At 41.6% G+C, this 18795-nt stretch overlaps 1 protein-coding gene across 1 annotated transcript in view; it reads left to right on the top strand.

The window, feature by feature from the left end:
• The first annotated feature begins 6152 nt into the window (after positions 1–6152).
• The window catches only part of LOC121147309 (growth-regulated protein homolog gamma-like), a 67157-nt gene continuing 54514 nt past the window's right edge, over positions 6153–18795 (top strand). The window contains exons 1-3 of the mRNA XM_040967134.1: positions 6153–6255; positions 6352–6475; positions 6585–6668. Coding sequence (XP_040823068.1) covers positions 6153–6255; positions 6352–6475; positions 6585–6668 — 311 coding nt within the window. The remainder of the gene's footprint in view (positions 6256–6351; positions 6476–6584; positions 6669–18795) is intronic.

The raw sequence follows: 18795 nt of genomic DNA on the forward strand, positions 1-18795 counted from the left end.
ATTTTTCTGTCTCTTTCAGATAGGTTGATTAAATAAGTTTCAAATAAGTTTTTAAAATCTTGTTTGTAGCACTCAATTCACAATTAAGATGTGAACTCAGCCTAGATTTCCATCAACTGATGATTTGATAAAGTGTGGTGTGGGCCTGGTGTGGTGGCCTAGTGGCTAAAGTACTCGCCTTGAACACACAGGGATCCCATATGGGCACCAGTTCCAATCTTGGCAGCCCCACTTTCCATCCAGCTTCCCTGCCTGGGGAAGCAGTCGAGGATGACCCAGAGCCTTTGGTTCCTACCCCTGCATGGGAGGCCTGGAAGAAGTTCCTGGCTCCTGGCTTCAGATCGGCCAGCACCGGCCATTGTGGTCACTTGGGGAGTGAATATCTTCCTTTCTGCCTTTCCTCCTCTCCATATATCAGACTTTGCAATAAAATTAAATAAATCTCAAAAAAAGAGAGAAAGAAAATGTGGTGTATATATACAGGAGGGGCTATTCCAAAAAAAAAAAAGAAATTACAAAATTTGCAACAAAATGGATGTAATTAGAGATTATAATGCTAAAATCCTATAAAGATGATCAAGCCAGGGCCTGGTGCAGTAGCCTAGTGGCTAAAATCCTCTCCTTGAATGTGCTGGGATCCCATATGGGTGCTGGTTCTAATCCTGGCAGCCCTGCTTCCTCCCATCCAGCTCCCTGCTTGTGCCCTGGGAAAGCAGTAGAGGACAGCCAAAAGCTTTGTGATCCTGCATGCACTTGGAAAACTTAGAAGAGGTTGCCAGCTCCTGGCCTCAGAACTGCTCAGCTCTGGCCACTGCAGTAGCTTAGGGAGTGAATCATCAGATGGAAGATCTTCCTCTCTCTTTCTCCTCTTCTCTGTATATCTGCCTTTCCAATGAAAATTAAATAAATCTTACAAAAAAAAAAAGATTATCAAGCCAGACCCAGAAAGACAAATATCACATGGTTTCTCTTATTTGTGGTAATATGTACATGTGTATATATAATACATGGTAACATAAATATGTATATTATATATAGAATATTAATTGTACAGTTGCCATATTATTGGTATTTAGTTATAAAATTGCTTCATCGAACAATACCATATAAATGACAACACACTGCTTTATTCACCCATGTTGTAGAAATGGAGAGTGAGAATAGGGTCCTGGGGTCCTAGCAATGCGTTGTTCTTGTCATAGGTGTTGGTTGTGAGTATACTAGGAGAGCACAACATTCATTTATCTGCACACTTTTGTGCATCTGTATTTTAATAGAATATTTTTAAAAATTAGTTAACTTAAAAGCTTTTAAAGAAGCTTGCTTATTGTACTAGACAGCAGAATCCCTGTGCTGGTAAATCTCACGCTTCTACTTATGGAGATCTCTAGAACTCAACGCAGCCTTTTAAGGAGAAAGGGACAGCAACAAATCTTTGCCTTATACTTCATTTGCGGGTGGTTTTGATTTAGTTCTTCCCAGGAGCCAAGTTTCTGCATGGTCTACAGATGTTGGCTACTTCTTGACACGGCTCACATCCTTTACTCTCTTGCCAGCTCTCACTGCCCCACTCTCCCTGTGTCCTCTCATTTACGTCATTTAGGGCTGGATCTGGACACCAATGCAGCAAATACTTTTCTTTTTCATCAAGTTACAAGAACTGATGACAGATTGGGGCAGTGAGATTAACGATAAAGGGAGCTATTAATCCAATAAAATATGATAAAGTGGATTATTGCAGCAATCAGTAGTCTTCACTTTCATAGTTGAGCAAAAACTCAGTTTCCTTTCTAGAAAGCTATCAGTGAGCCACATTAGGGGACTTCAAAAGGTTCAGGAACATAGAATTAAAGTTTATTTTGATGCAAAATAGTAATACATGCATAAAGACCATCTTCAAAAAGTTCCAAGGTGCGTATTATGAAAATATACACATGGATTTAAAAAATGTTTTGCCTGAAAATGAGCAGCAGTTGGTCACATTTTCCCACAAGTTTTGTCCAGTTCCCTTGTTTATGTTTATTAATTTCACTTGGGTGGTATTGAAGTTGCTTTAAAAAAGAAAAGTTTTAAAAATTAAACACTATTATTTTTTATCAATTTTAAATTTATGGAAGTTGCAAAGATATTGTAATGGTGGAGGACCTATCACCCAGATTCTCCAACTGTGAACATTTAACAATACTACGAAAGCTGCAACACTAACATTGACAGGCTACTCTTAAGTGAACTCAAGGTTTTCATTGAATTGTATTGGTTTTCTTCTCCAGTATCCAATCCTATACTGCAGTGAGTTGTGGGGTCTGCCACAGCTTTCTCCATGTACATTTCTTTTCCTTTTTTGAACTTTATTTGAAAGATAGGGTGGTAGAAAAAGATACAGAGAAAGAGAGAGACAGAACACAATAGATATTTTCCACAGGTTGATTCATTCCCTAAATGCCCACACAGCCAGAGTTGGATAAGGGTGAAGTCAGGAACCAGCAACTCCGTCTGCATCTCCTGAGTTACTGACTGGGGTCCAAGGACTGGAGCTATTTTGTAGTACCTTCCCAGGCACACTAACAAGGAGCTAGAGAGTAAGTGGAGCAGCTGGAATTAAAACCCATGATCCAAGACTGGATGTTAGAGCTGCACGCAGCACACAACACACGTGGCCCCAGACTGTGGTGATTTCTAGGCCTTTTTTACTTTTCACAAACTAAGCAGATTTGAAGTGGAGTTTTAAGGACACTAAGTCTGAGTTCTAAGTTTTTGGAAAGAATATCATAGAAATGAAGAATACTTCTTGTGCCCTGAGAATAACATTCAATATGACAGCACAGTGAGGATGTCCAACTTCATTTGCTCAAGGGATAATTCACCAGGTTCCTCCGTAAGGGCACTATTTTGTTTTTCAGAATTGAGAATTATAAGAAAACACAGAAAGCTATGTCAGCACCACAGAAGAGTTCTGCTGTTGATGAAACAAGCTCATAAGACTCTAGGATCATTTCGCTAATTTTCATTTAGAAAAAAAAAATTATTCAAACTATGGAACTATGTGCAATGGCTCAATGGCTAAATCTTCACCTTGCATGCATCGGGATGCCATGCGGGCACCAGTTATTGTCCTGGCTGCTCCACTTCCCATCCAGCTCCCTGCATGTGGCAGAGGAGAGCAGCCAAGAATGGCCCAATACCTTGGGAGCCTGTACTCATGTGGGAAACCTGGAAGAAGCTCCTGGCTCCTCACCTCAAATTGGCTTAGCTTGGGTCATTGTGGCCATTTGGGTAGTGAACCAGCAGGTGGAAGATGTTTTTCTTTGTGTCTCTTCTCTGTAAATCCCGATATGCCTTTCCAGTAAAAATAAACAGATCTCTAAAAGTTTTTTTTTTTAAAGCACTCCTTACCCGAGATTATTAGTCCTCTATCACAGAACTTTTTAATTATACTATAATAATTAAGAGGTAGTTTCCTCCAGATTCCCCTTCTAGGCTCAAGGATAGAGGATCTTTAGAAGTTACTTAAAGTTTTCTAACCTTAATCTTAATCTCTCTGAAACTCCCATAAAGCTAACGATAGTACCTGCTTTATAGGATCTTTTAGAAGATTGAATGAGTTAATTTTTGTAAAGTGCTTAAAAGACAAAAAAAAATTAACGTTGTGAACCTACTGGTAGATGCTGAAGTTCAACCAGTTGCCTATGGTATGTGGAAATTAAATAGAGGCAGTGGCATGTATCGTGTCCACTAATCCTGTACGTTTTTGAAGTAATTATTTTATTTGTCATTGAAAAAGCAGCAAAAACTCAAAGATCATTTAAAGTTTGCTCGATAGGCAAAAAATTAAGGTAGATTAAGAGAGGAAAATTTTTTGAAGATGTATTTATTTTTACTGGAAAGGCACATGTATGGAGAGAAGGGGAGACAGAGAAAGATGTTCTGTCCACTAATTCACTCTCCAAGTGACTGTAATGGCCGGGGCTGAGCTGATGCAAGGCCAGGAGCCAGGAGCCTCTTCTAAGTCTCCCACAGACAGGCAGGGTCCCATGGCTTTGAGCCATACTCCACTGCTTTCCCAGACTATAAGCAGGGAGTTGGATGGGAAGTGGGGCAGCCAGGGCACAAACCAGTGCCCATGTGGGATCCTGGTGCATGCAAGGTGAGAATTTAGCCACTGAGCCATTGCACCAGGCTTAAGGGAGAAACAATTTTTCATGATCTTTCTGACTTTTATAAATCTTATGGTATGAACAAGTATAACTATTCAAATTAGAAATCAAATAATACAGTTTTTTCAAATTTTAAAGACTCACTTTCATATTTCTGGACTTTTTTTTTCCTGAAATGCCAGGAAAAGAATATAGTAAGAGGAGTAGCCACACATACTTGGCTATTCATGTACTAGTCCTATATGTCATAAGCCTGAGATTATTTCTGATTTCCTATTCTTTGATGCAAATATTAATCTCCCTTTACTGTCCCTAGCTTTTCTCATTAAAGCATACTAATATTGATGTATTTTTGAAAAAGTCATTCATTTCAAACATCTTTCCTAATAAGCAAGATAGTCTTTTATTCAAAACCTCATTTATAACTGAAATGATTGAGACTACAAAAGTAAATGATAAATTATCTCAGAAGTAAAGAAGTAAAAAGGCATTGCAATGCAAGTATTTTTTCTTTTAGAACAGAATATCTTATTCATTTTAATTTGTGTAAATTCTCAACCAGGTCTGTAAAATGCAGATGTCTGCAGTGTTTGCTACAGCTCCAATTTGCAGGTGACATGTGAGACACATTCTGTCTTGGCCTCCTCATATCCTTGCTGATGTGGAGCTCAAGGCCTGGAGATAAAGAAATGATTGGACAGGCCAGAGCTCATAGTCTGTCTATGGCGTTTGCTTCAAGCCAACACAACATTCCTGCACCCCTGTCCACCCTTGCCCCAGATGCCAGCCAGCACGGGTAACTCCTGGGCACTGAGAAGCAGAAGGGCGTGCTCATGTGAGTATCCTCACTCCGAGGATCTGCCTTACTTCCTAAAGGGCGAGCTTCTCCCTGGGGTGTTGTATACAGGCAGCTGGTTGTCAGCAGCTCCTACCCAACAGGTTCAACACGGAAAGAACAACTGGGGAGGGATCCTGTCCATCAATCCCCCTCCTCACCCTAACCTCTTCCTAGAAGATTGAGTTTCTGTTTGGACAAACTTGAAAGAAGCTCTTTCCATTTTGTTTAGTTAACAGTCCTGCAAGGTGTCCCATCTGGCTGGCTCCCAATCAATGTTAATTCGCTTTACTCAGTAAGGCACGTGCACGTGACAGCACGGAATCAACCCAGAGGACAGAGCTGCCTGTCCTGCGTTTTTGGCAAGGGCAGGGTGCTTCTTCCTGGAGTGGGATTGGGCTGAACCTGTTCTGGGGCCAGGTCGATCCCTTCTCTTTCAGTTCGCATCCTATTCCGAATCCAACTTGGAGGTTCATCAACGCTGTTAAAAATCCAATGATAAACGAAAGCAATTCCTTTCCCAGACTTCAGGCTAGTAAATTCGCAGCCTCGCCCTGGCAGCCCATGCGCCTTCCACAAACTAAATCTGAATCCCTCTTGCGTGGAAGAGCAAACTTCCAGAGAATTTCTCAAATTCCAGCCTTCCACTGAAGGGAAGGGGGAGACATGCAGGAAGCTAGAAGTCTCGTTCCCGCCGTTGCTATCACCACAGCCAAAGCGGTACCGGCTTCTGATACTTATCCCAAACGCCACTCAAAAGAAAATCCGCAGGAAACTGGAGAACAAATCACTGGAGTAACAAGTCAAGCATTCTTACTCGAATCCGACATGACAACTGCGTTCCTGGCAGCCGGTGACTGGCGCAGCTATCATCTCCCCAAGGATTTGGGGGAGAAATCTTGGACCCCAGGATCGCAGAGACCGGGACAGTTACACAAAAGCCCTTGGCTACAAACTCCTCCCGCCTAGCCCTGGGCCGGTGTCCTTCCTCCCGGGTCAGGGAACCAACTGGAGCCCCGGGAATTTCCCAGCACCCAGCTCCTGTGCTCCCCGCCCCATCCATCAGGCATAAAAGACCTTATCCCTTCTCCAGGAGACACACAGTCCACAAGACCACACCACCCACAGCTGACCCGCTCCGAGACCCGCAGCCACCGAGCTCCATGGCCCACGCCGCGCTCCCCGCCGCGCCCCGCGCTCCCCGGCTCCTGCGGGCCACACTGCTGCTGCTGCTGCTCCTGGTGGCCGCCGACCGGCGCGCAGCAGGTGAGTCCCCGCGCCAGCCAACCCCGCACGGGACGCCACTGGGGCGGAGGTGCGCGCCCCGCGCAGCCTTGCTCACAGAGTCTCTGCTTCCCACAGGAGCGCCCGCGCCCCCCGAACTGCGCTGCCAGTGCTTGCAGATGGTGCAGGGAATTCACTCCAAGATCCTTCAGAGCTTCAATATAACGCCCCCAGGTCCGAACTGCGACCGGACTGAAGTCATGTAAGTTCCCTCTGGTGCCCTGGCCACTGCTGCTCCTGCCCTGCTCCCTGCCCCCGCCCCCTGCTCTGGCCTGACCTCTGCCTCACGAGGTCCTCCCTCCTCCCCACAGAGCCACTCTCAAGACTGGGCAGAAAATTTGTCTCAACCCCGAGGCCCCCATGGTAAAGAAATTCCTGCAGAAGATGCTCAGCAGGTGAGTGAGGGCCCCTCTTTCCCACCCCTGGCTTTGCCCCTGCCAATATTCTCTGGAGGGGGCAGGTGGTGCTGCCAGACAGAGACAACATTCAATCCTTCCACCATCAAGTTTGCCACGTAGACTAATGATGGAATGGGGACAGAGGACATTTTATGTTCCTCATATCCACCCTGATCCTTTCTCAGCACTCTGCTTAACCCTAATTCCTAAGACCGCTGCCAGTCCAGCGGAGCTAACACACAGCAGACAGGTAGGTAGTAGCCGCTTGAACGTCGAGCTGGGGCAAGTGCACTCAAAAGCCTGCGACCCAAGGAGGACAGAAACGGTGCAGTCAACTTTCTGAGCACCTGCTGAAGACAGCCCTTCTCTCTCCCTCTCTCTAGTGGCAACTCCAGCTGACCTGGGCTTGGAGGAAGAAGTAGGAAGAGGACAGAGAAGAAATAGCTCTGAACTGCCTGGCCTGAGCTGTCTTCGAGCATCTAAGAGTTCTGTTACTTATTTATTTGCGTAGATTCCAGATTCTGTATTTTGCTTGTAAAAGAATGGAGGATGAAATTTACTCGTTTTGCTTACTATACCATGTTATGTATTGCTTATGGTATATCAAACCCAAGTTCATTCAATCCTGATTCTTATTTATTGGATGGAATAAGGTTGTTGTTGTTTTTTTTTTTCAATGTTCTGTCATTATTATGTTTCTGTATCCGGCATGTGGCAGTCACGTGGTAGAGACTGAAAGATGCAAGCAAGTAGACACTGAGTCTGCGACCAGGGTGTAGTGATGTAGGTGAATGCCTGCTTTCAAGTTATTGTTTCAGAGAAGGTCAGTTGTTATTTATAGAGTTAATTTCCCACTACGCAGCCAACATTTGTAGCTTGTTGGAGCTTTGGAAAGTACATTATCCTTTGGACATTTTATGTCTTCTTGGTAAGGCACAATGCCTTGTTTAAATGTGAGCTGTGCAATAGGTCTCTGTCCTAGAACAGAGAACCAATTATTTTTCGATGTTGTAACAGAATCTTTGCAATAAAATGGTTAAAAATAAACGATGTTTGTTTTATTTTCTGGGGAATATAACGATGTATTGACTGAATAATCTGATCTTTTGTTATCGGTGTTTCTCAACTTTGATTTTCCTCCTTCTGGGAACTAAATTTGCTCCATGGGTAAATCAAAATGCAAGTCATGTCCCATTTCATCTGGTACTAACTCTCAAGCCATGGCTTACTTTTTTAAAAACATGAAAGAATATGCTTTTCCAAACTGCATTTCCTCTGAAAGTCACTAACACATATGGCTGGTTTCTCTCTCGATAATGAAATGTCCCTTGCTTCTCATTTTTTTCATCCTTAAAAATGTTTTAATTTGTATATCTGTCTTAGGAAAACTCTCATTTTATTACTTTTGCTGAATAGCTTTTCAAGCACTTGTTGACAAGTTAATGAGGCCAGCAATTAATTGGGGGAAAGTTTGAGTTTCTCCTCCAAACTCAGAGCTTGTGTCATCTGTAGAGGCAGGAAAAGTGACTCGCTGAATGTGTTAATTATGAAAAGATTTAGTTGAGATTGGGGTTCAACTTTTTAATCTTTTCCTATCAATAACTACCATTAAATTTAATATTATTCTAATATTTTATATATGAATACACAACACATAGGGGGCTTGAGCTTTTCCTAATTTGAGAGACAGGGAATGAACTTACGTATGCTGGTTCATTTCCTTAAGTTCCTGCAATGACTAATGAACCAGGGTCAGAGCCAGGAGTGAGGAATGCACTGTAGGCCACCCATGTGCTTGAGCCATCAGCATTGCCTCCCCAAGTCCACAGTCATTGGAAGATGAAGCCCGGTGTCACATTGAAGTACTTTGACGTGGCACACAGATGACTTAGCCACTACCTAACTGCCTGGCTTTTAACATAATGGTTTTTTTAATTTGACTATGCTGGTTCTACCCTCTCTAGTTGAGATTTTTATGGAAATTTACAGATTGATTTTCCTGAGGAAACTCTCCCAGTAGTCCAGTACTCAATGCTGTCTCAGGAGGACATGTTTCCCGGACAGAAGGGAAACTGTCAGGCCCAAGACCACAGCAGCAGAGGAGAAATCGCAGGCCAGAGCTGGGAAGGCCCATTAATTATTGTGTGAGGCGGGGAGTGGATGTGTTACTGTCTCAGGTTCTTGGTTCATTCAGGAGATCCTGAGCTCTTGGTACATGCCTGCAAGAGAGGGAAGAAGGCAAGGATGGCTTCCTCAGCGCTTAGACCAAACTCTGGCTGTCCCAAGCGGTTGGGTAAGGAAGGACCTCAAAGAACAAGAAGCAATCTCAGTGAGCTTTAATTCTCACCTAAGATAGTTAAAAATAACTATCTATCTCCCCAAGGTTACTAACTAGAGATGAGATGAGAAAGATACCTGTTGTCCAGTATCTAACAATGCTGTTCCACACATCCTGATGGGTTTTAGAGTTGTTTATGGTGAGGAGTTACAACATGGCTGGAAAAAAAAGCCATGCAGGCACAATTCTGAGGACCATTTTACAAAGTTTCCTGGCTCTATACCTGAATTCATCCTAGTTACACACAGGGATATCTCATTTATTGTATCTTTCTTTTTTTTTTTTACTTTTTCTCTATTATTTACTTACTACTTTTCTCTGCTCCTTCACTTTTTATTTTTGGGGTCATCTCCAAGATGAAACTTGCACACTTAAGTCCTCATCACAGACTCTACTTGGGAAACTCCATTAAGGAATCTGATACTAGCAAATCAGGAGGAAGGAGTACTGAAGTGAAGCCGAGTAAGAATGAACACTGATGGGAGAATATACAGTACTAAGTGTCAAGTGAGCAGTGGTCCTCCCAAGGACAGACCACAAACTTTCTCCTTAGGATTCTGCTGAAAACATGAATCCATTTTAAACTGCAAGACATTAGAGCTGCTCTGTTTACTTGGCTGAAGGAGCCAGGCATCACGCTCTGATGTGTCTTCCTTGGCTGCACTTAACTTAAAACCTAGAAGCTTGACCCATAAGGCCTAAAGGCCAAGGGAAAGAATCTCTTCAACCACATCCAGGCCCTTCTTTTCACAGGGAGAAGGCAGGCATGCCTGCTGATGCCATTCTCTCCACACTAACAGTGATAAACATGTCAAACGAGGGTTGGTTGAATCAGTTCCTGTCACTCTCAACAATTCTCTGATAAAAGAAACCAGATAGCCTAAAGAGGAAAAACACAAGTCAAATATTAAGATAAGGGACTGAGCTCTTGGCAGCCAGGCAGGAGTTTGTCTCAAAATCTGAGAGATAACACACGCACACACACACACACACACACACACACATACACCAGTCTTACCATTTTATCCATGAAACTACAGAAGCTCGGAGATCAAATTAGCTCGGAGTTACAAATGACTGAACTATTTTCTTGCAGCAGTGGCCTAGAATTCTGCCTCCTGGTATTTAGTTGAACTCGTTTCATGAGATTCAATTCTCAGGATTACTGAAGAGAATTCTTTGCATAGCCTAGGTTTTAGGGTTGGCTTTTTAAAATTTGCAGAACCAGCCTCATAATGCTCATCAGTAAGACAGCCATGCAAAGCTGGAGTACCTGTAGAGCATACTCAAAGAAATATTGTAGCTAAGTGATTTGAAATAAGAAAGGGTTCAACATCATTATGTGACCTGTAAAGTTAACTAACCATTGGTTAGTATTGTTTCCCCAAAAGATAACAACTTGAAGCAATTGGTATTGTATTCTGGCTATAGAACACAAGTTGGCTGGGTGATGGGATAGCCTGAGCAGGGCTAAATGAGTGATTCTTTTCCTGTTCCTTTAGCCTTCCTGAAAGGAGCCCCACCCTGCCAAGTACTGGGTTTGGTTAGGTTTCTATTGTTTCAACCACTCAGTCTGAAATATTTCGATAGGGAAATCCTAGGGAACTATTACTAATGCTTTGATTTATCAGTGCAAAAATAAACAAAAAAAAAGTGGTCAGTACGGAATAATGGTGATTACCTAACGAAACTTCTTTATGGGGAAGCAAAATAAAATGAACACTAAAGCTCATTGTTCACTGTTACTCAATTCAGCTACAGGCCCATCAAACCTGCCACATTCAGACAAGTGAATTATAGTTTTCTATTCTTGACATGTCAAGGGTTTGTCATCTCAACTCCATTTTTTGATATTCTGTGTTTGCAGTATGGATAGTTTTTGCCTGGCCAATTCTATTAAGTTGTTGATGAGATTATGCAGAGGTGCAAAAACCAAAAGCAAATTTTTGTTGAGAAAAATAACTTTAAATCACCTGAATTCCCTCCTTGGTACAAGCATGGTCTTTGTATAACTGCAAAGATGCTTTCATGACTCATTTCTGTGTTACCACTAAGTGCAACTGGCATTGAACCCCTCCCTTCACGATGATACAGTCTCACTCCCAGGAAATGGCACGTCCATTTCTTTATCAATAAGTCCATTTCATCCTACCCCATGCCTGCCAATGAAAACAAGGTTTGGGCAAGAAGGCTTGCTTCCTTATTGGCTTGTAAATAGCAAACCTGCCACTCTATAAAATTACACCTTTCATGTCAGTGAACAGAGTAAGTGCAGAGGGCAACCAAAACTCTCAAGGTTACAGACAGCATGTAACAGTGGGATGAAGTATCAATTCCATTACATACAACAGGGTCAAGATCAAGGTCAAACATGGCTTCAGGGAGCTCACCAGTATCCCTCCTGCTGTCCACCTTTGTCCTGGGCATGTTTGGTAAGCGAGTTGTGACCTTCATCCTTACATTCTGGGCACCAAAATGTTTCTGAAAACCTTCCACATCTAATGAGCTCATATATGAAATTAAGGAAAATGCAGAAAATTATAGTCTAAAAATGAGAAATGTTTGTATGTTGCAGATTTAAAGAATTTCTTGCTATTCAATAAAAAACATCTGCTTAAATTTCTGCAAACATATGGTTTATGAAGTTGTGTTTTTCAGATAAGAGATGCTAGCAAGAGTATGTCTGTAAGCAGGTTTGGGTGGCTTGTTTTGGTGAGGGTGGTCATTTGGAAACCATCACCTTTACTTATGAAAATTCAGACCTTATCTCTGTTACAACTTTTCCTAGAAATAAATCAAGTCGGTTTTACCATTAAAAGTTATCTTCCTGAACATGCATCCTCTCAAGCAATAAATTGTCACTCTGGTGTACCTACAGATAAGTGTCCATTGAACATAATCACATAACAGCTGTCTTGTCCTCACTGGGGATTTTTCTTTTCTTACACAGATGATCCCTGTAAGTTTCATATATTTCCCAATTTTATTTCTCCAAAACGTATTCAAAATGTCCAGGTCCATATTGCAGCAGAAACAAAATTGTGTAAGTAGTGAAGGGTACCGAAGCCTCTACTGTTAGGCTTGTCAAAACTGACATTTGCTTGCAAAATATGTTAAGTCAAGAACAAAACAAATCGGGGCTTGAGGAATTATTCTTGTACAATATGGGAAAGTATTTGTCTGTCTGTTTGTGCTTATTTCAGAATATCTCACACACCCTTTCCGAAAGAAATATATATGTACGTATGTGTGTGTGTGTGTGTGTGTGTGTGTGTGTGTGTGTGTGTGCATATTTCAACGGGGATCATAAAATCTTCTGAGTGGATCTAGATTTGAAGGCAATTAACAGGGCAGTAAGTAATGATACAGAGTCCTCAAAAAGATTGTGTGAACCACTAATTCCTTAGTCTGCACTTGAGTGCAGACTAAAAGAAGTTCACCATATTTCAAGGGCCCCAAGGTTCACCTATCAGGGGCATCAGCTGACAGACACACAGTTTAGAGAGTGTGGGTATCAATTCTACATTTCATTAGAACTGCTTACAATTATAAACTATGCTCCAATTACCATTTCAGTTGTTTATTGTCACAATGTAGTGGTTAAAATAAACCCACCTATTATTTCCCAAGCCTGTGGGTCAGCTGTCTCAGAGACTGGGATAAGTTCTTTGCTTGGTGCTTCATAAACTAAAATTGGGGTGTCAGTTGGTTTGACATGTCACGCAGAAGCCCCACGGAGGAATGCACTTCACTTCAGGAATTTGCAGAGTTCAATTCTTGGCAAGCTCTAGGGCTCAAGTCCCCAGATTCTTGCTGACTATTGACCTGCAATTGCTCAGGAAGTTTATAGCGGCTTCTCTCAGGGCTTTCCACGTGGCTACTTCTACACCAGCAGTGAGTAATATGCCATGCCGTGAACTGATCTCCTTCCAATCTCGCCCAGTTCCTCCTCTGCTACAGATAACTTCAGGCAGGCATTTAGCCTAGAAGGTAAGACACCCGTGTCCCATATCAGAACTCAGCTCCAGATTGCCAGTTTCTTGCCAGTACAGACCTTGGTGGCAAGCAGGTTACACTGAAGGAGCTGGATGACTGCTGTTAACACAGGGGATTCTGATTTAGCGGCCAGCTGCTGAGCCAGCTGTCGCCTGGTTCCGGCTGTTGTGCGCCTTTGGAAAGTGAACCAGCTGATGGGATCAGAGAATGACTTACTATGCTTAAGTTTTCACATCTTTAACTTTGCTATGTGAGGCCAATGGACACTTTTTCCTGCGTGTAATTTTGTATTTCTGCGCATACCAGCCAGTACTTAGTGTTGTCTATCTCCGGATATGTAACAGTATCACAAAAATGAATTTCCATTCCTGTTTTATTGAAGAGATGAAACATATTTTCATGTTTATTACAATTTGTGTTCCCCATTTTATGAATTCATATTCATTTCTTTGACTCATTTTCCTATTTTGATGGCATTTCCCCCTTTTGATTCAAAGATGTTCATTGTAAATTCTGGGCATTAATTATTTTAATCCCAAGTCAGTTTTATGGATAGAAATGTTCATATTCTAGCAGGCGATGGTTTTATAGTATTTGGGTTAACAGCATACTTTTTCTAGTTAACATTGTTGGCATCTTATTAAAAAATAAATCTATTCGTTGAGTACACAAAATATCTTCTACATAAACTTTCATTATTTTTACATTTTTTGTTGAATACTTGAAATAGTCTACAGTTGAATTTAGTATATGATGCAGGGGCCAATTCAATTTCATTTTATTTTTTCATGTTACATCCATGGGTTGTTCCAGCACTATTTATTCAAACATCATCGTTTTCCCATTGAGTTTTAGCACTACTTTTAAGGTTTTAAAGAGAAACTAAAAGGTAACAAAGTTAACAGAAATGTAGAAATAAAGAGAAAATAGAAGACGACAATCAGTTTTTAGCCTGGAAGATAATACTCCCACATAGATCTTCCAGAATCTAATAGAACACTATGTATTCTCAAGTGCAAAAGGTTTATTGATTAGCAGACACATCAACAACGTCTAGAAAAATATATTCTTCAGTTGATCTAAAAAATTAATTATCCCACTAATATGACTAAAAGTCACATTCTAATAATATGATTAATGGAACTTGAAAAGCCTGTTTATTTTAAACTTGTATTAACACCATTTCTGTGTATTAGGAATTCTAAATTGAGTATATGTTATTATTTAATCAACATACTCTTTTCCCCTCAGAGTCATATTGAAATATGTGAAAATCATTTTTTGGAACCTGAGGCTGAATGGGTGATGATTCACATCAAAAGTATTACGGACAGACATATTTAAGGCCATTATGATACTCACATTCCATTTTTTCTTTTAATGAAAGATATTTATTTAGAAGCAAACCATATGCAGGTACAGATTGGCATGAAAATATAGTAAGATTAGTGTAATTCTATTCCAGAGAATCCAAGAGTGGGTCTCAGGCTGGGTACTTGTGAGAAAAACAGGCTCGCAGGCCCCACCTCTGACCTACCAACTCAGGAAATGAATGTGGGCCCAAAACCTAGTTGGTTTTCATGCTTTCTCAACTTAGAGAAAGACTATTCACATTTATGAAAAATGTTTATTTGTTTATTCAAGAGACAGAGAGGAGCGGGCTCCCAACAGCTGGTTCACTCCTCAAATACCACAGTAACTGGGGCTAGTCCAGACTGAATCCAGGAACTGGCAACTCAATCCAGTATCCCGTGTGGGTGGCAGGAACTGAATTACCTGAGCCATCAACACCACACCTGAAGGACTATATTAGCAAGAAACTCGAGTCAGGAGCCAGGATTGGAGCTGTTCATTAAACTCAAGCACTCCAGTGTGGGACTTGAGTGCCTTAACCACCACTAAGCCAAAAGCCCACTTCACAGTTTCTAGTTGAGAAGATGTCAAAGTTGACCTATATTATAAATGTCCCCTCTAGATTCATTTACCAAAGATAATTGAAGTAAAAATTTACTTTAAGAGTAGCATTTCTAAAAATTAAGTTACAAAAAAGATTTGCAACTGAGGAGATGAAGAAAAGATGATTCCAGGAAACGTAAAAGGGGCATATTTACTTTAACTTCTAGAGAAACTACTTGGATTCTAAGTGAATGGAAGCACACTCCCAGATTATTTCCTGTAGAGGTCACCTTGGTGGGGGAGTAGTGTAATGTGTAAGAGCTTGGATTTTTATGTCTGTGGCCATCTGCCAACTCTCACTTCCGTCGTTTTGTATAATTCACTTAATACCGGGGATTTAACACTTTTCATTTGTTCTTTGTCCTTCTTGGGAGAAATAGAGATAATACACATAAAATTTTTAATTATGTCTTTTATCAATTTTAAACTCACCCAAAATAACTTTATTCTTTAAAAACAAGAAAACTTATTTATGTATGCAAAAGGTTTGCAGTTAGAGACAAAGAGACAGAAAAAGAAAGATCTTCCATTTGCTGATTCACACTCCAAATCGTCACAATGGCCACGAATGGGCTAAACTGAAGCCAGAAGTTTCTTCTATAGAGCTCCCCCAAAAAGAGTGCACAGGCCCAAGCACTGAGCTGTTTTTCAGTGTCTTCCCAGGTGCATTGCCAAGGAGCTGCATTGGAAGTAGCCAGTGTAGACACAAGTGTTTGCATGGAATACCAGGGTTGCAGACAGTGGGTGACTATACCCACTATACCAAAATGCTGGCCCTTGGCTTTTCTTGAGTTCAGTCTTTTCAAAAACAGGAGTGTTTCTTACAAGGTGCTCCTTGTGAGTGGGTTGTCCAGTGTAGAGGTGGGTACATGCCACACTGCTTGTAATGCAGCACACCCAAATGACAGACACATGAAGAACTACACATCCAATGAGGACCAAGCATCCTTTGCCACCATTGTGAGCCAAGACTGGTCCAGTTTCCTTTGAATGTTGCACCACTGTTATGATAGTTTAGTACTAGAATGCACTACTCCCTCTGCTCTGCCTGGGAAACTAAACAGCGTTTTCAGGCAGGTCTTTGGCTACTTGTCAGAAGAATACTGGAAGATGAGAAGATAAAATTTTTATTGCTGCAAAAATAAGCCCCACACTTCTTATTGGAGATGAGAGGTTTCACAGCAGGCCCAATATCTTGGTAGATCCACCCCCTCCATGGCTCCCCTATTATCTATCATGCCTCAAGACGCCAACAGGTGATCACAGTTTTTCTCTCCACTTAAGTACTTTCACCTGACATTTAATGAAATTATATGATTTTGTAAAAATTTATCTATTGGGGCCAGAATTCTGGCACATCAGATTAAACTGCTGCTTGCTACATCAGTACCATATATGAATACTGGTTTGAGTCCTGGCTGCTCCACTTCTGATCCAGCTCCCTGTTAACACAACAGGAAAAGCTGCAGAGAATAGCCCAGACTGCTGGCATTCAATGCCATTTTGGAAGTATGAAGGAGCAGATGGAAGACCTCTCTTTCTTTCTCCCTCTTTTTCTTTATTTCTTCTTCTTCTTCCTCTTCTTTTCCTCCTCCCTTTCTCTTCCCCCTTCCTCTCCATCTCCCCTCCCCCTCCTCCCCCTTCTCCTTCTCTCCTCCTCCTTCTTCTTTTCTTCCCCCTGTGTATAACTCTGCCTTTCAAGTAAATAAAATAAATCTTTGGAAAAAGGTTAATTTAACACCACCATGATTTCTTGACTTCTTACCTTACCCTTTTGAGTTCCAAAGACCTTAACATCAACCCCATTTAGGCATCTCATAGCCTTTGAATCCTATGAAAAGTAGGATTGGTTTATTCCCAGCGTTCAAAACTGAAATGTTTTGGAATCACACACTGTGGCCTAGTGGGTAAACCCATCACCTATGATGCTAGAATCCCATGTGGACACTGGTTTTAGGCCTGGTTGTTTCATTTCCAATCCAGCTCTCTGCTAAGAGCCTAGGGAAACCAGCAACAGATGGCTGAAGTGTTTGGGCCCTGCTACACACATGGAAGATCCAGATAAAAGTCCCATCTCCTGGCGTTCAGGTCTGACCCAGCACTGGATCATTGTGAGTGAATCATTGGATGGAAGATCTCTGTCTCTCTCTTCTTTACAATTCTTTCAAATAAGTAAATAATTTTTTTAAGGAAACATTTCTTTTAGAAAAATTTGAATTTACCATATGATCTTAAATTAAAATTAATGTAAGGAAAGAATAAATATAATAAAACTGTCATAACTTCAGAGAATTTGCTTAAGTAAAGCAATCATAGTCGATAACGTCAGTTGGGAATGTGAATGACCCAAGTTGAGAAACTGTGGACTCCCCACGTGGGAGGAGGGAAGGGATGGTGTTCAAGGCTGTCGAGACCCAGGGAGAAGCACAAGGATCTGTTCCAGAAAGAAGAAGAACTCTGAAGTAAGATTTTTCCAAATATTTAATTTTTTATTGCTAGAATTTCTCCATATGTAAACACCATCAGATAGTAAGTGAATAAAAAATAAATATTTTTCTTGATATTTGTAGAGAAAAGAATGCTTAAAAAAATGAACAATTTTTTCTTTTTTTATTTTTTTGGAGTCCAGGCAGCAACGCTGTTACAGAAGAGGACAGTCTGTGGACTGGAGCCCTTAAGATTTTCTCTTAGCCTCTCTGTGGCCTTTGCTTTTTTCTTTCCACCTGAGGTTTTTGGAGAAATCCACCCTAAGGAGGAGACAAAGATCACAACCAGCAATGTCTGTAACATTTCTTGCACGGATGTGCCCTTATGTTTACTGATGGTCAGAGTCGTTCATGTGTTTCTCTTTGTGTCTATTCAAGCTAATTTGTGGTTCAAACTCCTAATAGTAGAGGAGTAGCTTATATCCTTTTTTAAAATTGTGTGAATCTTATTTTTTGATAATTTGTACATATTTGATTAGGGTGTGAAGGGTCAAGGGCTAGAGGAAAGTGGGTGAGACCATTGTTTTCATATTCTCCTTTTTCCTTCCTGTATCTGAGGGGAGGGGAGAGACTAGGGGAGAAGCCACATTCAACCTCCCAACCACCCCAGGGTCCCCAGTGTGGTGCTTGCTCTGAGGATCTTGCTCAAGGTATTGTGATAATTAAACAGTTCTGTATTGCTTTCGATCTCGCCACTCCAATCACTATGAAATCTCTGCAGACTCCACTGGCTGACAAAGTTGAACTTAGAATCTGTTTGCCCAGGTACTCACTACCAACTCTTGGCTGGGATAGTTGACCAATTTGTTCTGTCCTCTGTCCTCCGTTATGGTCACAGGTGTTCTCTGCAGGCTCCAGTGTACTGCCATGTCCTCCATGTACATCTGGATATGCTGTCCACTGCTCTGTCGAAGCCACTGAGGAGGCCCAGCACGATCAGACCATAGAACATGCGATTTCCTCCATAGCTGGAGTTCTGAGTCCAGCAGTTCAGTTGGCGGTGGGGGATTCCCAAAGAAACATCATCTGAGGTGATCCCAGACCTTAATGTTTTATGCATGCCATTACAGGGTCTGGCACAGTCTGTCACCCAAATCGGCCTACGTGCAGACTGTTAGTTGCAATTGCTGCATCAATTGTCTCCAGCCCTGTCTTCTAAGCAAGCTGCAGTCCAGTTTGATGCTGCCCACTGCACACTCGGCCCCCAACTAAACCAGTGGGAGCTGAAGCCTAGTCAAAGTGACTCTCAATAACCCCACCAGGCCCGTCACTTTTCCTGGTTCCCATACTTGCCAGTATGTATAGCAAACTGATTCCATCTGTCTCACATCCCATTTATCTCTCACAC

This window comes from Ochotona curzoniae, unplaced genomic scaffold, assembly GCF_017591425.1.
Source record: "Ochotona curzoniae isolate NIBS_2020 unplaced genomic scaffold, NIBS_Ocur_1.0 scaffold_4506, whole genome shotgun sequence".
Classification (NCBI taxonomy): domain Eukaryota; kingdom Metazoa; phylum Chordata; class Mammalia; order Lagomorpha; family Ochotonidae; genus Ochotona; species Ochotona curzoniae.